This window comes from Balaenoptera ricei, chromosome 2 (genome assembly GCF_028023285.1).
Source record: "Balaenoptera ricei isolate mBalRic1 chromosome 2, mBalRic1.hap2, whole genome shotgun sequence".
Lineage (NCBI taxonomy): Eukaryota > Metazoa > Chordata > Mammalia > Artiodactyla > Balaenopteridae > Balaenoptera > Balaenoptera ricei.
Window position 1 is genome coordinate 128,342,227 of NC_082640.1, and position 25,631 is coordinate 128,367,857.

Genomic DNA, 25,631 nt, shown 5'->3' on the forward strand with positions numbered 1-25,631 from the left:
CAAGGTGATAGTATTAGGAGGCAGAGCCTTTGGGAAGTGATTATTCGGTCATAAGGGCAGAGCCCTCCTGCCTTTGTAGAAGAGACCTCAGAGGGTTAGCTAGTTCCGTTCTGCGAAGTGAGGACACAGTCAAAAGACGTCTGTCTGTGAACCAAGAAGCAGGCCCTCACCAGACACCAAATCTACAGGCGCCTTGATCTTGGACTTCCCAGCCTCCAGAACTGTGAGAAATACATTTGTGTTTCATAAACTGACCAATCTGTGGTATTCTGTTATAGCAGCCCAAATGGACCAAGGCAGGTTCTGATGACATCTCCAGGCTTAAATTCCCTTAATGAGGTTTGACTGGTAGACACAAGGGATTGAACTATGTCATTATGGTTAGCATAGGCCACTGACTAAATAGTTTATAAATGCTGTCCTCATAGTTTGTCATTCGTACAGTGTAGTTTTTACTTTTGAAACATACATCTGCTCTTCAACACAAGTTTACTGTTCACTTAGGGCTGTTGATGACTATAATTAAGATATAAGGTTGTACAAAAGGATACCCAAATAAAAATATCTTTATTATGGGATTACTTTAAAATAATCTAATGCACAATTTACTTGTAACTTTCAGGTCTTTTTGATATGCTCACAGTCGTGTGTATTTATATTCATAATGTATATATATATTTTATATATTTATATATATTTATATATAATATATATTTATAGATATAGATATAGATATATATGTACTTTGGCCTCACTGCAGCATGTGGGACCTTAGTTCCTCAATCCAGGATCGAACCCGTGCCCCCTGCATTGGGAGCACGGAATCTTAACCACTGGACCACCAGGGAAGTCCCCATAATGTATATTTTATATATTGCATGTGCAGTATCCTGTAACAAACTGTTTTCTCTTAATACCAATTAACATCATTCCATGTAAGCAAATACATGTAGATCTCTTTCATCCTTTTTACTGGCTGCACAGTATTTCCTTGCATGCCAGTACAAATCAAGTGCCATCAGTGAACACAACCAAATAGTGCAAATCCTTATACAATGGACATTTAGGTTGTTTACACTTCTTGGCTCTTGTTAATAATGCTGCAGTGGACATGGGAGTGCAAATAACCCTTCAATATCCTGACTTCAATTCTTTTGAATACTCTCAAGTGGGATTGCTGGGTCATATAGTAGTTCTAGTTTTAAATTTTTGTGGAATCTTTATACTTTTTCCCTAGTGGCTATATCATTTTACATTCCCACTGAGAATGCACAAGGGTTCCAATTTCTTCACATCCTTGCCAACGTTTATTTTCTGGTTTGGGGGTTTTTTTTATGTTTGTTTTTTAATGGCTATCCTAATGGGTGTGGGGTGGTAACTGATGGTGGTTTTGATTTGCATTTCCCTCATTAGTTATGATACTGAGCATCTTTTCATATACCTGTTGGCCATTTGTATGTATTCTTCGGAGAAATGTCTATTTCAGTGCTTCGTTCATTTTTTAATTGGGTTATTTGGGGTTTTTGCTAGAGTTTTAGTTCCTTGTGTACTTTAGGTATTAACCCCTTACCAGATACATGGTTTGCAACTATTTTCCCCATTCCATAGGCTACCTTTACATTCTGTTGTTTCCTTTGCTATGCAGCTTTTTAGTTTGACATAGTCCCACTTGTCTATTATTTTTGCTTTTGTTGCCTGTGCTTTTGGTGTCAAATCCAAGAAATCATTGCTAAAAGACCAGTATTATAAAGCTTTTCTCCTATTTTCTTCTTGGAGTTTTAAAGTTTCAGGTCTTAAGTCTTAAACGCACTTATACGTTGATTTTTGTGTATGGTGTAAGGGTCCAGTTCCATTCTTTTGCATGTGTATATTCAGTTTTCCCAGTACCATTTGTTGAAGATATGTTATCTTTTTCTACTATTTTCCTTTATGATTTTCTGCATGTCTTAAGTCTTAAATGCACTTGTAAGTTGAGTTTTGTGTATGGTGTAAGGGTCCAGTTCTATTCTTTTGCATGTGGATATTCAGTTTTCCCAGTACCATTTGTTGAAGATATGTTATTTTTTTCTACTATTTTCCTTTATGATTTTCTGCATGTCTTGAAAAGGCCTTCTCTACTACAAGATCATAAAACTAACCTCATATTTTCTGTAGCCCTTTGTGGTTTTACTGTTTTAAATGTAAACCTTTAAATGTCTTCCCCTCCCCCTACAGAAAAAAAGGAAATTCAATATTCCCATACTGTTTTTTGTATAACCTAACTTTCCCCTCGTCTCTACTAAGAGAGACTTCTTTTTGGCTACAAGTAACAAAATACACAACCAAAACGTAGATTAAACAATATAAGGAATTTATTATCTCACATAACAAAAAGTCCAGAGGTGAAGCAATTCCAGGATTGGTTAATTCAGAAGCACAATTCAGGTACTTTCTATCTATCTGTGTACCCTGCTTTCCTCAGTATGATAGCTTTCATCTCCATGCTTGTCCTTTCATGGTCATCAGATGATGGGAGAGGAGGTGAGAGATGATACACTAGATGAGCACTGACCCCAACCCACTGAGAAGATATGGTCCCATGAATGTTGGTGTGACTAATGCAATCATCCACCCCTATGCCCTTGGGGAAGACTAAATAAGGGGAAAAAAGATAAGATGTTAGAATCTTCACCAGCACTTCCACACATGGAGAGAGAGAGAAATTGAAAGTCAAGACTGTAACAGGAGTAAGTATAAAAATTCCTTCCTCAAATACCTAATATTCTTTGGCCCTGGAGTCACTGAATTCACATCTATATCTCACTTTATCTAGATCTATATTTCACTTCATTACATTAATGGAGCTCTCAAGAACTGAATTCTATTAAAGTGAAATAAAGTTTTTAAGCAATTTAGGCAGTTAAATATGATATATATACCATACACACACAACACACACACCATGTATATGAAATCCTTATACAAGCATAAAGATTCTTAATAGAAATAAATTATAAGCAATAAAATAATAATTAAGTTTAAATTTTAGTGTACTATTTGCTTTTTTTAAATAACTAAAACAAATTCATAAAACAAAACCAAAATTTGTTCATTCTTACCGAAAAGATTCTGATTGGTACATACTTTCTTTATGCTAATTTACCAAACCCTGAGTTTTGTTTCTTCATCTCTGGTTAAATACATATCACTCTAAGCAAATAAGAATGTTTAAATAAGGGTCCTGCATTGGTGTTTACTTATTTGAAATTAGGTTTTCATTCTGAATAGTTTCAGTAAAGTGTGTTACAGTAGAATGTTTCTTTACCTGCTTTAAGGTCTGTGTTAAATTGATAAAATACACCCTTACTCCTGCTTAAGAGTGCATCTTTCATTATATAAGTTAGCAAATAGCTTATATCAATACAAATGTCCAACAATGTAATTAAATCATTGCTACTTGAAATACTTTATACAGGAAGAATTTATCTCTACACTATTGAAGCCTTGCATTTCAGTAGTTTCTATAGCTTCTGTATCATCACTTGAAATTTACCTAAAAAAGAAAACATGAAAAATCATTCTTTGATTTAAGGTACAAGGAAAACAGGCCTGAACATCAATTTCCTGCTTCATTTAGTAAGTAGTTTCAATCAAGAAACTTGCTACATCAAACAACTTTTCACACTCTTCACAATATTTGATAAAGTCAATTTCGTTTTTATGAGATGATTATCTGGTTTGTGAATGGCTACCTTTGTTTCTCTGTGATTCCTACATTTTAGGTATTTCATTGCTAATTATTGTGAATAGAAAGGAAATACAGTGATGCTCAAAGCCATTTTATTCTTGGTTGGTAGCTCTGGTGGAAAGATCTTTGGAAAGGAGTTTAGCAATAAAAGACTAGTTGGCTTTATTTAGCTTTATATAATAGATATTTTCTAGAAAACTGTTTAAAAAAATTAAGGAAATTTGCTATCTTAAAAGAATACTGCAGAAAATTTTCCTTTAAGAGTTAAGAATCATTCCTTAAGTTGTCTTATAAATTTGGATTTCCTTAGCACGTTTTCTTAAATCACTGTCTACTGTGAATTAAAAAATCATTGACTGTGAATATAAGTATGCTACATATTACTACATTAAATGTTAAAATTTGATGAAAGTAAAATGAAATGGTTTTAGCATTTTAAATGTTCTCTAAGTAACAAAAACAAGAAACAAACAAAAAAACACCAGACCTGAAAAATAATTGCTAAAAACATTTGTAAGAAATGTGAATTCAACTTACAGGCAGGCATTGAAGATACTTCAGCTGTTACAATACTTTTTATCCCCAAGTTTGATAAGCCACCTCTGATTAAGCCACATGTAAATGCTAAGTACTAAAAAGAAAAAAAAGTGTAAAATATATTAAGGATTTACTAAGATAGTAAAGCTATTGATAAATATGATAGTTAAACCTTGATATTAATAAGTCATTGCTGTTTAAAAAAGGGTTGTGGAAGAATTTTTCAAATCATTGAAAATTCTGATTGTGACAAAAACAAGCTGGAAACAGGTTAGAATTAGTTCCAGAGGCAGCAGAGGTGGTTTGTGTCTACCTTCAGTGCTGCCTGAAGGGTTCTAAATAGACCCTCCTTGTGGAGTGATTTGGGCTTTCTGGCTGCTTTAACCTCCCATGGTTCTTTTTAATTTTGGCCACGCCATGTTGCTCGGCTTAAGGGATCACAGTTCCCGACCAGGGATTGAACCTGGGCCATAGCAGTGAAAGCCCCAAATCCTAACCACTAGACCATGAGGGAACTCCTGCTCCCATGGTTCTTGCCTGTTTTCTGAGCCTTCCCATCAGTTCTGTAAGCTAACTAATTATTATTCCATTCAATCAAAATTGGTTTCTGCTTTCTACAACCAAGAATCCTGATTTGTTCAAGACTTACAGCCTGCCAAAACAAAGACTTACCTAGTTTAAAATATCAAAGCGCCAGTGTTGAGAAACCCTGTCATATGGAAACAAGGAAGGGAAATGGGACTATGCCACAGCAGAGACAGCCAGGACAAAAATGAGAACCAAAAATCAAATAATCCAAGAAATTTTTTATTATCTACATTTTGCATGATATTCAACAACACTACTATGTATCTATGAATAATATAGAATATTATTTTATAATTAATATAAATAAATGGGTACTGATAAGTAATCAGATATGGAGTCATGAAATTGTAAGCTGGGAGAGAACCTAGAGATTCTTTATAATATAGGTATTATTATAATCAATTTTATTAATAAGGATACTAAGGTCCAGAGGGGTTAATGTAACTTACCCAATGTCACAAACCTATAAGTTGTGGAGTTAGCTTAAAATCTAGATTTATTTGGTCCCAAGTCCATACTCTTTCCACTATACCAAACTGCCTTTGTGTTAGATAATTTAGGTATGGACAGATTTTACAGAGAAACAGCGGCTTATACATACTGCCCAAGATATTTTATAAGTACCGCACACTAACCGATTGCGCCACTGGAGCTACGCTTGCCCAAGATATTTTAACCACTTCAAAGGAACCCTTACATTAAAACTTGTCAGCTTTTCTTTAATACATCTGGTCTATTTATTGATTCCTACCTGAGACTGAAGAAGAAAAATACATGAAACCCAGAAACACAGATATACTTAACACAAAACATGTATTCTTAGGAACAAATGTTAATTATATTAAAAATAATTTTTTTAATTTACTGATGGAGATTGTAAATATGAACTCTGAGGTGAATAATTCTGCATAGCTAATACCAGGTTTTTTAAGCTTGAGTATCTTTTCTGATGTATCCATGCTATATTTGAGAATCTACCATTAATCTACATTTTTAATGGCATTTAAACTATAGTGTTTCTTTAATTGGTCATCATAAGCCTACTTAGGTACAGGTTAATGTAAGTTGTTTCAATATGATGAACACCTATTTCATTGAAAAGTGTTTAAACAAAAGGAACAATTTAAAAACATATTTTGAATTCGAAAGTCTGTTATGATTGGCATTGTACTTTTCCCTATGGTTCTACTTTTTTCATAATAAAAAAACCCCAATCTTCTATTCCATTAAATACCTTTGATGCATATTCTAAATACTGTTTTCCTGCAGACATTTGAGTAAGCAGGCGAAATTTGTTGTCCTGAAGTACGTAGATGCCCTGTTCCAAAAATAGAAAAACATCCAAAGTCAATGTAATCTGTACTCTTCCCTTCAAAACAATTTAAGAAATTTTTAAAGTTATTAAAGCTCTCCTTTCTATTGGTCAAATTTTCTTTATATGAAGAAGTTTTGTAATGTTCAAGCTGAAGAGTTCAGCATTTTATAACACTAATATTTATTGAATGCTTTAAGATACTGAAGATACAAAGATACCTAAGACAGTTCCTATCCTTAAAGAACACAGTCTAGTGCGAAAGAATCAGAAATACATGTCCGGGTGAAATTAGCAGCTATATGTTATTAACTCATACCTAGAAAGCCAAAAATCATAGTCACGTCTTCCTATTAGCATTTCAGGTACTTCTAAGCTAAGGTTGATACTGTTATCTGAAAAAATGAATTCTATTGGTAGCTACAAGATACATTATTTTCATTTTTATACTTTATTAAAATGCCAAATATACTCCAAATATTTCCCTGAGTTTTATAAAATAAATCTATTTTATGTATGATTTTCCATGCAGCCTATTTTTTTTTAACAAAATATTTTAAGAATAAGAAATATGACAGCAACTAAACAGGCAATAGTTATTTAAGAGTTAAATATGCTCTATAAATTAGCCTTCAGACAAATGTGATATATTTGTGGTTCTGCATATTATCACCACTAAGTAATAATAATGAAATAATAAAACCTATTATTCTGATATCTGCTACTTTTCAAAACTTAAAATTTAATTGAGGGAAAGGGACAGCTATAATTACTGATAATTGTCTCTTGGTCTTTATTCACTATACCCTATTAGAGAAAAAAGTAATGATGTATTAATAACATATAAGAGAAACATTCCAAAGTTGACGAGAAATTAAGTTTTACATAATAAGTAAATCACTAAAATACATTTATATTAAGTTAAAGGACTTAAAAAAGAGGCCTTAATTTATCTAAATACCTGATGATTTGTCCTTAGATTGTCGATTTGTTTCTTGAATACTGCAGTCCAAAAATCTTTACAGATGAACTTCATGATATCTAACTCGTCCTTGAACCTTGCAGTATCTTTTGTAAACCTAAAAAGATCAACTAGAAGTAACACAGTACTTTTCCTCCAAAGAAAGCAGGAGGGGCAGATTATTAACTAATTTCCAAATGTCACAACAGCACTGAACATTTACTGACAGTCATAAAGTGATAAGCACCAAGCAAAGTAGATCCCATCTCAATGGATTCACAGTCTGTTATATAATTTGGGGGCTAAAATTAATCTAAAGGTGTATTAGTCTAACAGTACACAGCAATTTTAGGTACAGTTAGCACATTAAGAAAAAAAATCTGAGCATAATCATGGTATTGCTATATAAAATATAATCAGAGTTCAACTATTTCAGATAGTGAGAAAGGAATACTAAAAAAAATTGATCTATAAATTGAAAGATTATTACATGCATAAATAGAGACTCTAAGGTATGCATTTAAACAAAATTCCATTTAGGTTAAAGAACGTATTAGATCTTAAGTAGGAAATGCAGTAAGATTTTAGATGGTTGTTTCAGCATACCAAAGTTTTCAAGAAAAAAGTCTAAAACATAGAAGATACATATTTTCTTCAAATATTAAAACATGAAAGTTGGGTAACTGAGTTAAAATAGCATCAGGCCTAAAAAGAAATTTCAATCTGTGAATTAAAGAACAGAGAATAAATAAAATTTGGGAATTAAAATTAAATTATCTCAAGTTTTATTCAGTCTTGAAATGGATCATCTTTGTTCATAACCTACCTAGAAGAAAATTTTCAAATCCATACTGCTCACCTTTCTATCAATCCTTGTCCCACTCGAAACCCCATGTTTTCCAGCTTAGTTATACAGCGTCCATTTTCCTATTTAAAAAAATAATAGTTTTGAATAAATTTAGAATGCTAGAATGTTAACATTTATACTTTTTTCACTGAAACATTGTAAGAAAAAGTGAATTACAAGTCATACTTGAATTTTCTTAGTACTAGTCATTTTCATAAGGCAATAAGATAAACAGGGAACTGTTATTACTTTTCAGAAATGCCAAAGCCCCTTCCCAATTACTCTTCCCACCTTCCCTGGCTTTTTCCATTTTCAACTCTTCTTCTCTCCTCAGTTATAAAACTGAGGTCATGGTATCGCTTTTGACTTTTTTCTGTCAGTCATTCCCTTTGTGCTTTCACTAAGTTCTATTGTCCCTTGCTTCAGAATGTCTCTTAGAGTCATCCAAGCTTTCCATTTCTCAGTATGTCTTAGACCCCACCTTCCTATGTCTGGAATCATGCAACTGCTTCACTCTTCCTTTGACAATCTCATCCACTCTTAAGGCTTTAAATACCACCCCTATGTCGAAGACTCAAAATTCTCTGGATGAACTACAAAGCCCTATACAATCCAGACTCCTGTGCCTCTCTGGCCTGAACCTTCTACTCTTCTTCACTCACTCCATCCAGCTCCACTGATCTCCTTGCTGTTCTTAATCATGCCAGGCAGGCTCCAATCTCAGCACTCTTGCATAGGCAGCTCTTCCTCCAGATATTCACATGACCAACTCACTCGCTTTAAGTCTTCACTCACATGTCACCATCTCAATGTGGCTCATTTCAACCTTTTAAAAGTACAGTATCATTCCACTTCAGAAACTCTCTATCCTTGTAATTCTCAAATTGTGTCCCAAGACTAGCAACATCAGCATCACACGGGAACTTGTAAAAACTGCAAATTCTGTAATCCCACCCCCAATTTAGTGAATCAGAAACTGTAGGTGTGCGTCAGCGAGCTGTGTTTTAAGAACCACTCCTAAAGTGATTCTGATGCTCTGTCTCACTTCCCTGTTTGTCTCCAAGGAACTTCTTTCACCATTTAACCTAATGTACATTTTACTAATTTTGTATTGCTCATGTCCCTCCATCCCCACCCTCGCCCAGAATAGAGCTCCAAAAGGGCAAGAATTTTTATGTATTCTGAAGCCTTTGTCTCCCGCTAACACCACAGGCCTCATTATTTGCTGAACTTTCTTCTAAGGAACCATGTATGCTACTAATGGGGCTGACTATTAAACCTGTATTTCTAGTACAGACTTTAGTGGACACAGCCATCCAGAGGTCCCACAGGCCGCTCAAATTAGGCGTGTTCAAATGATATTATCTTAACATTCTCAGCCTGCTCTGCCTCCAAAATTCTTTAACTTCATCAATGGCACCACCATCTATCTAGTTACCACAACCAGAAAACTTCCATTTTCTTCACCTCCTTGCTCCCGACGCTCCACACACACTGCAGTCCTGTGGAGCCTATTATCTACATGCTTTTCAAAATCCGTCTTCTCTCTCCTGACTGCTTAAGTAGCTCTTAGCATTCATTTCTCTCCTGGTCTTCAGTTAGAGCCTTCCAACTGGTCTCATCTCTAGTTTTTTTCTTCCTTTGATTTATCTTCTGTATTTCTGGTATAGACTTTGTAAAAACCAAATCATGTTGTTTCTCTACGGGACCACTCAGCACCATTCTGTTGATTTCCACACCCATTCCCAAACATGCTTAGGTAGAATGAGTACCTGTAAGTCATGATGCTCTTCGTGGAACAACCTGCTCTTCGTATCAATAGAATCACCCAGGAATATATTGATAAGCAGGAAATATGCTTATATGCAGACATTCTAAAACCTTAGCTATGATCACATGAGCTTTTGAATTAAGCCCCAGGAAAAACCTGATGCTGCACTTGTTCATTCACTTTGGCATCTGTGAGTGCTCACTAGTAAAGTACCAAATTTTTAAGAAAAACTTAAGAATATTTTATCCATTAACCTTAAAAAAAAAACTATTCTCCATAAATTGGTAAATGTCCAATTATTCAGTTTTTAGATTTAATTCCTCTTCAAGCGCAGTTTGAAAATCATTGATTGGGAAGGTAAGAACATTGGTTTTTTTCCCTTTTTTTCACTTACACCTATGACTTTATGTCTAAAAAGATATATAAAAACCATTTCTGGATGATAGGATTATGTCTTTTCTACATTTTTTTACTATGAAAAATTTGAAGCACACTCAAAGTAGAGACACTAACAAACCCTCATACACCTAGACTCCAATATGGGTTCTAATCATCAAGACTACCACATAACTTTTGCTTGTTTTGTTTTTTTTAACATCTTTATTGGAGTATAATTCCTTTACAATGGTGTGTTAGTTTCTGCTTTATAACAAAGTGAATCAGTTATACATATACACATATCCCCATGTCTCTTCCCTCTTGTGTCTCCCTCCCTCCCACCCTCCCTATCCCACCCCTCTAGATGGTCACAAAGCACGGAGCTGATCTCCCTGTGTTATGCGGCTGCTTCCCACTAGCTATCTGTTTTACATTTGGTAGTGTACATAAGTCCATGCCACTCTCTCACTTTGTCCCAGCTTACCCTTCCCCCTCCCCGTAAGCTCAAGTCCATTCTCTAGTAGGTCTGTGTCTTTATTCCCATCTTGCCCCTGTGGACTACCATATAACTTTTGAAAAATCCCTTTTGCTTATATGGACTTACAATTCTTTCCCCACCATATACAAATTGCAATAGGAAAAGAAAGTTGTTTTTAGTTTAAATGATTCAAAACTTATGGATTTCCTTTCTCTCATAGGACTAGCACATGTCTCAAAATTATCAGTCATGATTAGAACAGCTGTTTTATTTTAGCTAATCCATTGGGGAAAAAAAGAGAGGGATTTTTAAAAAAGGTTTTCTTGGGCAAGAGTTGGAACAGGAAAAGAAAGTAGAAAGAGTAGAATGAAGAGAATTGATTGCACATGTGGTGGAGTGGGGAGCAGAGGTTTTGTGATAAAAAAGGTGTGTTGCTAATTATTCTCTGGGGAAAAGGGTATAAGGAAAGCTAACTTTGCACAAACAGCAAATGTCTGCTACTCAGCACTTAGCACAGATGCAAAACATTAACTATTGCTTGTGGATGATGATAAAGTCAAAAGTTTGTAACTTGGAAAAAATCTCTATTACAGATGGACCTGAATGAGAATAGAATTTTCGGAAGTTCCCTGGTGGTCCAGTGGTTCAACCCCTGGTCGGGGAATTTAAATCCCACATGCAGCGAGGTGCAGCCGGAAAAAAAAAAAGGAATAGAATTTGCTTCATTTCCAATACTCTTCCTGATGTCTTCCTACTAATATCTCCCCAAATTAGCGTGTTGAAATCCTAACTCCCAGATAGTATTAGGAGGTAGGGCCCTTGGGAGGTGATTCTGTCATGAGGATGGAGCCCTCAAGGATAGCATTAGTGCCCTTACAAAAGAGACCCCAGAGAGCTAGCTAGCCTCTTCCACCATGTGAGCACACAGCCAAAACACATCCATAAATGAACCAGGAGGAGGCTTTCACCAGACACTGAATCTGCTGGTGCCTTGATCTTGGACTTCTCAGCCTTCACAACTGTGAGAAATAAATTTCTGTTGTTTATAAGCCACTCAGTCTATGGCATTCTTGTTATAGTACCCAGAACAGCCAGTATCCTTCTTATAGTTTACAAACTGACAGTACCTCTTCCTCAATATCCTACAGGTGCCATAAATTCAACCTATTCAAAATAATTAATTATCATCACCTCTTTCTTCTTTATTCCCTCCATCCAACCCAGTGGCTCAAGCTAAAAACCTGGGGATAATTTTTCAACCCTCATTCCTATACCTAATCAAGTCCTAGAGATTCTACCTCCGATCTCTCAAACCTTCTCTCCTCTTCTCTTTATCCAGATCTTCATTATCTCCTGCCTGGACTCCTGCAATAATGGGTCTTCTCACTACAAGGACCTTCCCTCTCCAGCCCAAATAATGGTTTATCTTTCTGAAATGCAAATGGAGCATGTCATTCTCCTCCTTAAAAATCCTCCACTGAGAAGGTCCATGTGTTTTAATCATACAGACCTCTTTCCAGCTTCAGCTTTCAAAACTTCTTACTCTCCACTTATTCAGTCTAGTCACAGTGAAATACTCAAGCATATTTAAATGCACTGCACTTTTTCATACCTCTATGACTTTTTTTACCTTTGCCTAGGATGCTTTTCCTGCCCTCACTTTCCACCCCTTTATCAATAGCATTATAGAAACCAGAGCTTCTGACTTGAGCATGACTTCGTAATATTTCATTTATAAAACCCTACAACTCCATGATTCCATATCTAATTACCACCCAATGCGTTAATTATTCATTGAACCCTTATTCCCCAACGACTGTTAGGCAGGGACTTTATCTTATTCATCTAACAATTGTCAGGCCCACAATACACGCTTAATATATTTTCTGAATGAATCAATTAGCGAATGAAGACTACCACACATTAGAAGTAACCTCCAGAAGGATGGGGCCATTGTTTCGCTCATTACTATATCCCTAGCAACTAGCTCTGACATATAATGGACACTAAATATTTTTAAAATTAATTAGTGTTTCCTAATTATAAGAACACCTGCAAAGTTTCCTTTGCTTCTACCTCAAATCTCATTAGCCCTCTTTCTTTGGACTACTGGGAAGTGCTGGAAGTGACAGCCGAATTAAGTAGGGGTGCCAAAATCAGCAGTTAACTCTGCCGCAAATCATGGTAGGGACAAAACAAAAGATCTGTGGCGTGCCACACACATACGGGACTGGACAAAAAGGTATCAAGTAGTAAAAGATACGAAAGAGACAAGGATGAAAGACTGAAGACAGCTGACAGGTTCTAAGGCTTAGGATACCTGAAGGTGGACCAATCTGCCTACACTTCGGGAGGCGATGAGTGGCGATGGGACGGGGGTTAAAAGAAAACTGAGTGGAAACAAGGAGTGTCACCGCAAAAGGACCTCAAGGGCGTGTGGCAGCACTCACCACCTCCCCCTGCTCCGCGGACTTGTACACTCCAGACACCATCTCGTTATGCAGAAGCAAAAACAACGCCTCGTCCGCCATTTCCTGCTTATTCTTCCAAGCTCCGGGTTTAGGCTCCCGTTTGGGCCGGGCTCGGGGTTCCGGCTAGCGCCTGGGCAGCTTGGGCTGCGCCGCCGCCGCTTGCTCAGTCCGCAGTCCGTCCCTCGTTGCTAGGAGACCGAGGAATTCACTCAGCTTCCCGAAGGCTGATACTGGAGTAAGCCGGGGCCCAGGGCGAGCCCACCCTAGGGCCACTAAGCCCTTGGGCTGAACGAGAGGGTCTGACAGCAGCCGGAACCAAACCCAGCCCCCGGAGACCCCATCCAGCCCTTGGGCGGGGGTGGGGGGGCGAAAAAACAACTTCCGGTCCCCTCTACCCCGGCATTCCGCCAGCTCTATGGTCACAGAGTTCCTTCCGCTGGGTGAACCGCTGGCGCCCGGAGAGGAGGAAGGCTTCTTCCCCCTACAACATTGAAGGCGGCGGGCGGGGGAGGTGGTAAAATAAGACGGGACCTCCCGCTGCCATCTCTGTGTTACTTAGCTCTTAGAACTGACAAGAATTTCTATTAGCTTCATCAAAAGCTTCCACTTCTGCCATATGTTGCTTAATATGAAAAGTTGTAAAAAAAAAAAAAAAAAGCGAATATTGGGACTATCCTAGTAGTCCTGTGGGTAAAACTCCGCGCTCCCAATGGAGTGGTCCGGGGTACCATCCCTAGTCGGGGAACTAGATCCCCGCATGCATGCCGCAGCTAAGTCTGGATGCCGGAACTAAAGATCCCGCATGCAGAAACTAAGACCTGGTGCAGCCTAAATAAATAAATAAATAATTTTTTTAAAAAAGTGAATAAATCGTCATTTTTCAGGCTATAAACTTTAGGTATACTGAGAGATTATCCCAATCCATTTTGGATTAAGTCTGGGTGTACAAAAAGATTTAGAGCCGTTTTGGCCACCAGGAGGTTTACTGGGAGTGGGGTACAAGGGACAAGGAGGATGGAGTAAGCAAAGAACAAGGTAATTTGAATCAGAAAATACAAACTAAAGACTTCAGAAATGTGACGTCACTGTGGAACGGAGTTCATATAAGAATCTATGGTGGATGTGGGACTTAACCCCTACAGACATGCGAATACATATGTTAGATCATATGCACGTCTTAAATTTGGCAAACTTTGTCTTAAACGTGATGCTTAGCCTATGATTAGATCTTTTCTTAGTAATTTACAAAGCAGATTTTTCCCCCAATTAATTCATTGCCTCTCCCGAAGTAATATGTCGAGTCTTCTCAAATTGTTAACAATAACCTCTCAACTCTTCATACCCTTTCATATCCCCTTCTAATGTTTGGATCCGTTTTTTCCATCACTTCATAAAATCAAGCGTGTAAGTTTCACCTAACCCTTTGAAAACAAACACTAATTTTGAAGAGTATTTTGCAATCTTAATCTTTTTTTCCAGCACTAAAATTTCCCATATGTGAAATCAGGTCCTTTATGTCCCAATTGCATTCTCCCTCATCACCACCATCAAGGTCAAAGATTAAGCAAAAGACTGGCAACTTACAAGGTCAATTTCTCAAACCACAGTAACATGGTGTTCTTTGGATATTTTGGAGACTGAAGGGGAAACTAATATTAATTGAGCATTACTAAATGTTGAACATGGCATCCTACTGATTATCCCCCATAATTAGACTATGTTAAATTTCCCAGGATCTTAGTAATAGAGTCTATGTAAGCAAGAATAGATCCTACGTTTTTGGCTAACTCTAGAAGCATCTCCCATGGAAACATTGTTACACTTCGTGGTACCATTACCACATTCTCAGGTTTCATGTACTGCCTACTACACAGGATTGTAATAAGGATCAATGAGACAAAGTATGCTCACAATCAGAATCATGTAATTTTTTTTTTTTCCCACACCACGCTGCATGCAGGATTTTAGTTCCCAAACTAGGGGTCGAACCGGAGCCCCCTGCAGTGGAAGCACGGAGTCTTAACCGCTGGACCACCAGGGAAGTCCCAGAATCATATAATTATTTATCAACACTCATCCTTCTTATCCAGCCTTACTTCTGCTTTTTTGTATAGCACTTAACCCATTTCCATCATGCTATGTAATTTACTTACGCTTATCGTCTGTCTCCTCACTCTTCCTGAGGCCACGCTCCTTGTGGGCAGATATCTTTACTGTACACTGACTATCCAAGTGCCTAGAATAGTGCCTGGCAAAAAGTAGGCGTTCCATAAATATTTGTTGAATGAATAAGTACATGAATGATCTTTGCTCCCTGAGGAGCCTACAAACTCCATGGCAGCAGGAACCACAGTTATCTTGTTCTAGGCTTTTTCCACAGAGTCTAGCTTAACACAGTAAGAGCTTTTAAGGATTGTTGGGTGAATTAAAATGGTAACTCGGATTAAATACCGTTGGCCTGCTAATGCTTGGTGCAAGTATGCCTGGCTACAGATGGAGGATGAGAACACAAAGATTATTGATAATATTGTTTCTGTGGGAAAATGCTTTCTGAGCTACAATTTACAAATACATTTCTGGAACAAAACCGGTTCTCACGTTGGCAGTGCGGGTAGAGCAGAACCAGAAGGTGGACGACACACACACAACTAACAGTAGCGCTGCTCCCCCAGACCGTATTTTAAACCAACCAGCTCTAGGCCGGTGTAGAGGCTAATGCCCGTCTCGTCTGTCTCACCGTCGCTTTTTTTCTTGTAGTAAAGCCTTGCACATAGTCTGATCGATCGTATGATGATTCTGGGCCAGCGTGACCTGGGGACAGTTACGGTATTTCCTTATCAGTAATAACAGGCAAAAGTTTATTCAAGCTTTTGATTTGTAGGGGATAAAGCACGTGAAGTGTTTCACGGAGTACAGCACAAAGCACTTGTTAGCTATTATAATGAATGACTTTTCCTCTTCCTTCACTTTTCGCTTCCCTCTGCTCATTTGAGCTTAACCTAGTCAAGAGAAGCCTGCGCCCCTCCCACTGCCTCTCTGGGCATGCGCACCACCAGAACGGCCGCACCCTGTCCTAATCAAATCATTTACCCGGGAAAAAGGGAAAAAAGACTCGCCTGCACCGTACTCTGAGGGGAACAGGTTGTAAAACGATAAGAGGCCATCATATACAGGTTAAAAGGGCTGGAAAACTCCACTCTCCCCGCCAGAAGAGCCGGCCAGCGAACCCACCTCTCCGAGAACCCAGGGACTCTCAAATCCGCCCCGTCTCTGCGCTAGAAGCGGAGCCTAGCCACCCGCAGCTAATCGGGGAGGGAAGCGACCGTCTGGCGGACTTTTCATTGGCCCAGAGTCACAAAGGTCGGCAGCTTCTCCCCCTTCCGGTTGCTGAGTGGTTGAGGCCGAAATACAACTCCTATCGCCATTGCCTGAGCCCAGCTGTCAGTCTTCTCGCGTCTCGCGGCGCGACACAAGCAGGCGTGGCCTGGAGAGCAGTCTCGGAGCCTGCTGCAGGGAGAAGATGGCGGTCGCAGTGAGAACTTTGCAGGAGCAGCTAGAAAAGGCCAAAGAGAGCCTAAAGAATGTGGATGAGAATATTCGCAAGCTCACCGGGCGGGATCCGAATGACGTGAGGTGAGGGGCGGATGGGAAATGCCGGCTCCGAGAGGCAGCCACGAAGCCGGGGTGAGTTGGGGCGGGGAGGGCAGCCAGCCCTGAGAGGACTCGAACATCGAGGCCTGTTCCCGGGGCAGCCGTGGAACCCCGTTCTCGGTGAGGTGGGAATTTCCAAGGCTCCCACCGTAAGTCCTGGGGCTCACATGCGTGAGGAAGGAGAGCGGGGCCTGGGTGCGCCAGGATGGCTTCCTGTCCTGTGGGAAGGCCCAGACTGCCGATTCCCGCCCTCGGCCCTGCAGGCCCGGAACTGCAGCACAAAGCCTTCCTTCTCTCGGGGCCACCCGATTCGGGGCTGGCCCGGAGACCCTCCCGGGACGCGGTCCTGCCGCCTTGCCCCCCGGCTCTTGCCCACGTGCAACTTCCTTTGGGTTAGCGAAATCCGGACTTGATTCAAGCTTGTTAATGTGTAGTGGCATCGAGGTAAATATAATTTCTGTGATACTGGTCTTGGAAAAATAAGGAAGTTAACAAAGTACTTCGTGTCCTGTTCCAAACACGTGGGTTTTGAAACCATCATCTTCGAACTTTTCTGATTAATTTCTCTTGATGATGAACCGCACTCGTTACAGTATTTGGTGCTATTAGAAACGATTTTTGTACTGATTTGTAAATATCTTGTAGGCCCATCCAAGCCAGATTGCTGGCCCTTTCTGGTCCTGGTGGAGGTAGAGGACGTGGTAGTTTATTGCTGAGGTAAGATTTCCTTAGGATTTTAATTCATTGGTACTTACTACACTAAATTAACGAAACGATTTAAACAAATTTCGTGGTCGAGCCAATGTTAGAAATGTTTGGTTTGTTTGAAGCTGTGATCAGCTGTAGTTTTCTGTAGAGCTATCCTGGAATTTCATTTGCATTCAAAACTAGACATTGAAGAATATAGTAACTATACCAGTTATGTGCAAACTTAATTTATTCTCATAGTTTTAAAAGAAATGCTACAAAAGCATCTTGAAGTAAATGCCCATTTAAGGTTACTTTAACTGGAAGGTTTTTTTTTAATTGCAACTAAATTATCTTCCTTAAATGGAAATACCATTTTTCTCAAATTCCAAGTGCTTTATGTTGGCCTTTCTTTTTGCAGGCGTGGATTCTCAGATAGTGGAGGAGGACCCCCAGCCAAACAGAGAGACCTTGAAGGGGCAGTCAGTAGGTATGTCTGAAGGCATACTTGTATGTTCCATTTTCTGAGGTAGCATATAAATATAAAAATTTAATAAATATTGTTGAATTAAGTTGTCTTAGAATTGAGTAGTATACCACTTACCCTGAGTCTGTTTCCTTGGTATTTGAACTGAGACAGCTAGTATGCCTCAAAACTCAATTCTTCACTAACAATAACAGAAATTTTACCAAAGTAAAGGTCATGAGAAGAATAATATTGAGAAAATAGTTAATTTGGGTTACTTTTCTGACTTGTACTACAAGAACTTAAGTGGCTTGAGAGGTATAGGAGATCAGAGTTTGAATTGGTTCTTTTAAATTCATTTTTAAATTCATTTTCCTTTGTCAGGCTGGGCGGGGAGCGTCGGACTCGGAGAGAATCACGCCAAGAAAGCGACCCAGAGGACGATGATGTTAAGAAGGTAATTGAAATTAAAAGAACTTCATAGAGGGTGAATATAGTATTTTCACCTTAGTACATTTAAAGGAGTGCCACTGTATGCTAGTTAAATTACTGAAATTTCTTTTCTCCTGCAGCCAGCTTTGCAGTCTTCAGTTGTAGCTACCTCCAAAGAGCGGACACGGAGAGACCTTATCCAGGATCAAAATATGGATGAAAAGGGAAAGCAAAGGTATCTTAAGTATCTTTCTGGAGGAAAACAACTTTTGTCAAATAATGCAATTTTAAGAAAATTTAAGTAATTGTTCAAGTGTCTATGCTATGCTTCTTTTAGGAAATGGCAGGCTTAAATGAAGTGGAACCTTTTGAAATTGGATTTTCTTTTTCTGTTCTTTAGGAACCGACGAATATTTGGCTTGTTGATGGGCACCCTTCAGAAATTTAAACAAGAATCCACTGTTGCTACCGAAAGGGTATTTATGCAATTTTTCCTTTGCTTCTTTTATTTAAGCTATCAAAGTAGTTAATTACATATTTCTTAAACACTGAGAAGTTCTCAAGATTTAACTGCAAGCTTCATTAAGCGCGTTACCAATATTTCCTAAGGAAAAAAAGAGAGAGAAGAAAAAGATTTAATTGCTAGCCTAAAATGAAGCCAAGGAAAAACTTTTAAAACTTTCTCAAGTTGTTATACTGTTGACTGGTTCTTTTTGAGGTGCTGTTAAAGTAACTTAGTGAACTTTGCTTTGTGGTTCAAAGAGCCTAGTCTGATTAAGGAGAACCTGGATTCTGGTTTCAGCTCTATAACAATCTCATTTTGTGGTCTTGGACATGTCTCTTCATTTCTTTAGGCCTTAGAGTGCTTTCTTTCGAACAGGAAGTTGAACTTACTAATCATCGTCATTTATTAAATAATTATAATTTCTAAGACTTAACACACTCAGAGGCACTCCAGAAGCAACAGCATAAGTTATATTCCCTGCCCTCCAGAGTTTATTTAACTGTGTCATTTTTCTGGAAGTTTTTATTTTACTAAAGCTACAAAATTGTGTCCTTGGAGTTGAACACAAACTTATTGCTTCTCGGGAGAACTATAGTGAAAGATAACAATTTGGTTATTTTATTTCAGCTTTCATATGTTAACTTTATTAGAAAATATAAAAGCTTAAAGCATCAACGTTTGAAGAATGTCCGTAGATTTTTTTTTTTTTCGTAAAATTTTAAAAAGAGAGTTGACTAGTTTGTTAGTTACTTCGTTCACTAGGATATCACTTGTCTCAAATTCTTTGCTTTGGAAAGAATAACTGAAGATAACCTGTAAAGACAGTACTCTTCTCTTTCAGGTTAACTTTTAGGTAAGGTTCTTTCATAAATTATGTTGGAATAAGACAGTTACTGATATTATAGCTAATGGCTTTAAACTTTAGATTTTTACATGAAAAGACTTCAGTCCCCATTTCCTGGAGGGGAAATTGCAGTCCACCTCAAATGCCAAGGTTGAATTAGCTGGTGTCCTGAATTGCAGATGTGAAACATGTTTGCAGACAACAGTAAAATTGTGATACTTCACATAATCAGGATGTATAATAAGCTTTTAAAGATTACTGTTTATCTTTAGCAAAAGAGACGCCAGGAAATTGAACAGAAACTTGAAGTGCAGGCAGAAGAAGAAAGAAAGCAGGTTGAAAATGAGAGGAGAGAACTGTTTGAAGAGAGGCGTGCTAAACAGACAGAACTGCGGCTTTTGGAACAGAAGGTTGAGCTTGCGCAGCTGGTGAGTATATTTTGAAATTCTAAGATTGGTAATCCTTCATGTTGACAAAAGCGCTGACCTTTTTACCTTTTCTTTAGCAAGAAGAATGGAATGAGCATAATGCCAAGATAATTAAATATATAAGAACTAAAACAAAGCCCCATTTGTTCTATATTCCTGGAAGAATGTGTCCAGCTACCCAAAAACTAATAGAAGAGTCACAGAGAAAAATGAATGGTAAGTGTAAATGAAGAGGTCCCTTGAAATTTCCTTAATGAGTAAGGTAACACACAAATACATACATGTTTGTTTCCTGTGACACCTGTGATTCAATAGTTAATTTTTTAGAAAGATATTCTAAGATGCTAATGTGTTTGGCGTATAGGAGCATTTGTTTCACGATAGATATTAACTGGAAACTTGGATATTAGGTGGTGCTTAATGCATGTTTATTTCTGAAGCATTTGAGTGAGCTTTCTCTTTTGTTTGATACTCTTAGTATCTAGATACAAATGCTGATGAATCAAGAAAAAGTCAACATTGATGTAGTAAATAGAGGAAGCACACATGGAAGGGTAGACACTACTAAGATGGTGATTAGATGATTTGTCTCTCCTTGGGATCAAAAAAATTAATGCATGATATGATACCATAAAACTGATTGTTTAAGAGAAGCTTTATTTTTTTTCATTTAGTATGAAGTAAAATAGCAAAAGATTATCTTGTTTTTCCATCAGTTAGATAATGTGGTGTGGTTTTGCTAATTTCTTAGTGTATAGGTTTCCAGTGGATCTTTGCTTTTGTCATCTTATATCAATTTGTAATTACTTACATGCTATAATCAGTCTTTTGTCATCTCTTTAAAAAAAAAAGACATTTAGATAAACTCATTGACAATTTGTGACTAGGTGTCAAATTGTGATTTTGAATTTTCTAAATCATAGTAAATTTTACACGTGTAAATTTTTATCCTTTAGCTTTATTTGAAGGTAGACGCATCGAATTTGCAGAACAAATAAATAAAATGGAGGCTAGGCCTAGAAGACAATCAATGAAGGAAAAAGAGCATCAGGTGGTGCGTAATGAAGAACAGAAGTCGGAACAAGAAGAGGGTAAGGTGGCTCAGCGAGAGGAAGAGTTGGAGGAGACAGGTAATCAGCACAATGATGTAGAAATAGAGGAAGCAGGAGAGGAAGAGGAAAAGGAAATAGGTATAGTTCATAGTGATGCAGAGAAAGAACAGGAGGAGGAGGAACAAAAGCAGGAAATGGAAGTTAAGATGGAGGAAGAAACTGAGGTAAGGGAAAGTGAGAAGCAGCAGGATAGTCAGCCTGAAGAAGTTATGGATGTGCTGGAGATGGTCGAGAGTGTCAAAAATGTAATTGCTGAGCAGGAGGTAATGGAAATCAATCAAGTTGAAAGCATAGAACCTTCAGAAAATGAAACTAGCAAAGAATTGGAGCCAGAGTTGGAATTTGAAGTTGAGCCAGATAAAGAATGTAAATCTCTTTCTCCTGCAAAAGAGAATGCTAGTGCTCTAGAAATGGAAAATGAGCCTGAGGAAAAAGAAAAAGAATCTGAGCCCCAGCCTGAGCCTGTGGCTCAACCTCAGTCCCTGCCTCAGCCTCAGTCTCAGCCTCAGCCCCAGCCCCACTCCCACTCCCACTCCCACTCCCACTCTCACTCTCACTCTCACTCCCACTCCCACTCTCAGTCCCACTCCCAGTCCCAACCAGTACTCCAGCCTCAGCCTCCCTCTCAGCCTGAGACTTTGCCATTAGCTGTTTCACAGCCACCACCTCAGGTTATTCAGGAGCAAGGGCATTTACCGCCTGAGAGGAAGGAGTTTCCTGTAGAATCTGTAAAACTCACTGAGGTGATAGTAGAACCAGTCTTGACAGTACATTCAGAGAGCAAGAGCAAAACCAAAACGAGGAGCAGAAGTAGAGGTCGAGCTAGAAATAAAACAAGCAAGAGTAGAAGTCGAAGCAGTAGCAGTAGTAGTTCTAGTAGCAGTTCAACCAGTAGCAGCAGTGGAAGCAGTTCCAGCAGTGGCAGTAGCAGTAGTCGAAGTAGTTCCAGTAGCAGCTCCAGTACAAGTGGCAGCAGCAGTAGAGACAGTAGCAGCAGCACTACTAGTAGTAGTGAGAGTAGAAGTCGGAGTAGGGGCCGGGGACATAACAGAGATAGAAAGCACAGAAGGAGCGTGGATCGGAAACGAAGGGATGCTTCAGGACTAGAAAGAAGTCACAAATCTTCAAAAGGAGGTAGTAGTAGAGATACAAAAGGATCAAAGGATAAGAATTCCCGGTCTGACAGAAAGAGGTCTATATCAGAGAGTAGTCGATCAGGCAAAAGATCTTCAAGAAGTGAAAGAGACCGAAAATCAGACAGGAAAGACAAAAGGCGTTAATGGAAGAAGCCAGGCTTTCTTAGCCTATTCTTTGCAGCAGAAGATTTCTTGATGAGTAAAAGGATTACCTTTCCTTGTAAGGAGAATGCTGCCTTAAGAATTGCATGTTGTAAAAATTTTTTTGGAAAATACAGACTGTTTGTTTACCAGACATTCTTGTACTTTTGCATAATTTTGTAAGAGTTATTTATCAAAATTATGTGAGGTTCCAAAATATGTAAAAACAATAATAATAAAAAAAAATTAACATCCCTTGTCATCTTTTTTAAATATCCTATACTCTTCAGTAAGAATCTGTATATTTTAATAGGTAAATCTTTAAGTCTGTTCCCTTCTGTATCATACATTGCTTTTGTAGAAATAAATGTGCATTTCTTTCATTAGTTTTGGGATGTCCTCGTTGACGCTTGTATAATAAGTATTCTCTTGATATCATTTTCAGCTTTTATCACTAGATATTGAACGTGATTAGAATGTTTTTGAAGGTTTCCTCACATTTATTTGCCTTAGACAATTATTTTGAGTTGTCAAAGTCAGATCTTTGCAGCTTTGTTGGGAACATAGTTTGTTCTCCTTAAAATCACTTACCATTTTTTTCTAATCTCCCTTGTTTTTTTAATCTAAGCATTTCCCCATTTCTCATATTTAAACCATATATTTGGTAGATAACTTAAAACAGTATGATTTGGTTGGAGTTTTCTTTACGATTATGGGAGCATCATTTTTTGTCTCCTTGGTTACTTGTGTGATATAGCATATACATCTGTTAAAGAAAAAAAGTCACTTTCTAGGGGAGAGAGGTAGAAAAGTATATTCTAAGCTTGGATTTTGAGTTTGTGGTCTTGTCTTAACTTTTGTGTTGGCCGTAACTAAAACATGCCAATGTGTTTTCAAGAATTTTTGTTTAAGTAAGTATTGTATGAAAGTTTACAAAATGAAGGAAGTTCATCTACACTTGAATCTGTAAGCAAGATAACACGCAAGTGGTACCAAATGATTATTAACTTTGTTGTTTTATAAATTTGTATGAAGTTGGAGTATCTGTTGCCCATTACTATACATGTGCAAATAAATGTGGCTTAGACTTGTGACTGCTTAAGACTAGTACTTGTATTAACTTTCTGATGCTTTGTACAAGAGAGCACTTAAATTGCAAACGGCCTTTTTTGAGTTCATAATTTAACGTTGTGACTACAGCTTTAGGCTTGACTTTGAATATTCATTATGCCTTCCCTTGACAAGTAAACGGTAAGAGTAAAAATGTCAACATACATTTTCAGCATTGTATAAATGTAAGTGAACATGTTAAAAGAAATCTTTTTTAAAAAAAATCCTTTCTTGGAGCAATTATTAAATAGTAAAGGAGTAGAACTTCTCAGACTGCAGAGCTAGCTACCTGCATCCCTGGGCCAGTTGTTTATACCAAGAGTCACTTCACCCAGGAATTCTAATACTTTCCAGCATGCAGTAGCAAATTTTATTTTCCTGTGTGCAATTATGGGGAAAAGGTTGTTAAACACTTAAAAGGGATGACCGTAAAACCTGGTTCTTTTTTAAAAAAGTCCTTATTTGATGAATCTAAAATAATTGTATGTGTTAAGATCTTGTACAAATTAAGTTTTGTTCATTTTTATCCAGAAAATTTGAACAGTTGTCATGATGCTTATACAAAAGATTATTTTGGGTTTATAATGCATAAGGAGAAAAAATGGAAAAGATCTTTGGAATATGCAGAACAATTTTCAGTTATTTTAGTTAAGCTCTGCTGATGAAATATATAGAAAAAATTCTAATAACTTTAATTTTACTGACTTCAGTGGTATGCCTTTATAAATTGAAGGTTTCATTTTTAAAATTGAGTTTTGCTTTATCCTTGGAAATGATCCTTTTTTTTTTTTCATCTTTATTGGAGTATAATTGCTTCACAATACTGTGTTAGTTTCTGTTGCACAACAAAGCGAATCAGCCATATGTATACACATGTCCCCATATCCCCTCCCTCTTGAGCCTCCCTCCCATCCTCTCTGTCCCACCCCTCTAGGTCATCACAAAGCACCGAGCCGATCTCCCTGTGCTATGCTGCTGCTTCCCACCAGCCAACGGAAATGATATTTTAAGGAATTTATGTTCAGAGAATCATGTAATTCGTTCCTTGGGAAGATACAAGGAATGTTAGAATTTAAAAGTAATGAAACTTTCTTAGGAGAAAAAGACATACAGGGGTCCTATTAGAAATTATTTTTATGGAAAATTTAGAAGCTGAATAGGGATACAGCTAGTGACCAAGGACTGAAATTAGTTTGGAGCTCTGTTAATTAGAGACATTTAAGGGGCTGCTTAGGAAACACTTCATTTGCTCTGAGATTCCAAGGTTGGTGTGGCCACAGAAATTAGAAAATAGTATCATCTTCAATGAGCTGTATCCAGGCTAGGGTTTGTCTTTGCACTGTCTAGACCTCTGTTAACTATACACATGAATACTCTAGTAATTTGGGCCAAGCAAAACCCACTAAAGCAGCAATTGAATGAGTTTGTAAACTAATGAATTAACAAAGAAATGATTACATGGCATAGTAATGTGAGCCAATGCCCTCAGAATAACAAGTCACTAAAATGTTTTGGGGTTTAATTTCTTAACACGAATTTTTTAAAAATCTTTTTTGAAATCATTGAATAAAAGTCTTAACTAGTTTCCCTTGAGATACTGCCGTTAAAGCACTTAGCCCAGAAAACCTGTAGCCTATTTACATGGTTGGACTTTCTTTCTCTAAGAAGTCAGTGGGGAAGATTGCAGCTTGGCAAAAATAAACCTCAAGTATCTGAAAATTTCTTAGACTATTCTTTTCTCACGTGGCATGATACTCAGATGCCTACAACTCTGCTTCCCATTGCCATTTCAGTACCCTATTTAAATTTATAACACTTCCCCTCACTGTCCCCTTTCCTTTATTTGCTTTCATAACACAGCATTATGTAGTTATATTGTACTTTGATTTATTGTGTACTTCCCACTGGAATTCAAGCTCCATGAGAGTGATTTTTTTTTTTAATCCCATTGCTGTAATTCAAATACCTAGGATAGGGCCTTGTGCATTATAGGCAATATCATGAATAAATTGTGATGGGCCATTAATGTGGTTTGTGTGATTTGATCTC

At 37.8% G+C, this 25,631-nt stretch overlaps 2 protein-coding genes across 3 annotated transcripts; one reads left to right on the forward strand and one right to left on the reverse strand.

Annotated features, from left to right (window-relative positions):
• Nucleotides 1-2,333: 2,333 nt before the first annotated feature.
• On the reverse strand, nucleotides 2,334-13,447 carry TRAPPC6B (trafficking protein particle complex subunit 6B). The gene is made up of 6 exons (XM_059914138.1): nucleotides 13,050-13,447; nucleotides 7,985-8,052; nucleotides 7,126-7,243; nucleotides 6,087-6,170; nucleotides 4,265-4,358; nucleotides 2,334-3,532 (listed from the first exon to the last, which is right to left on the reverse strand). Exons 1-6 carry the CDS (start codon nucleotides 13,128-13,130, stop codon nucleotides 3,501-3,503), a joined length of 477 nt encoding a protein of 158 aa, XP_059770121.1. The 5' UTR covers nucleotides 13,131-13,447; the 3' UTR covers nucleotides 2,334-3,500.
• A 3,079-nt stretch (nucleotides 13,448-16,526) lies between these two features.
• PNN (pinin, desmosome associated protein) lies at nucleotides 16,527-23,574 on the forward strand. 2 transcript variants are annotated; one of them, XM_059914136.1, is made up of 9 exons: nucleotides 16,527-16,703; nucleotides 17,367-17,438; nucleotides 17,830-17,898; nucleotides 18,259-18,331; nucleotides 18,447-18,541; nucleotides 18,707-18,782; nucleotides 19,928-20,083; nucleotides 20,161-20,299; nucleotides 21,040-23,574. In XM_059914136.1, exons 1-9 carry the CDS (start codon nucleotides 16,591-16,593, stop codon nucleotides 22,473-22,475), a joined length of 2,229 nt encoding a protein of 742 aa, XP_059770119.1. In that variant the 5' UTR covers nucleotides 16,527-16,590; the 3' UTR covers nucleotides 22,476-23,574. The 2 variants fall into 2 exon arrangements, with proteins under 2 accessions (XP_059770119.1, XP_059770120.1); XM_059914137.1 differs by lacking the exon at nucleotides 16,527-16,703 and adding an exon at nucleotides 16,736-16,754.
• Nucleotides 23,575-25,631: the final 2,057 nt, after the last annotated feature.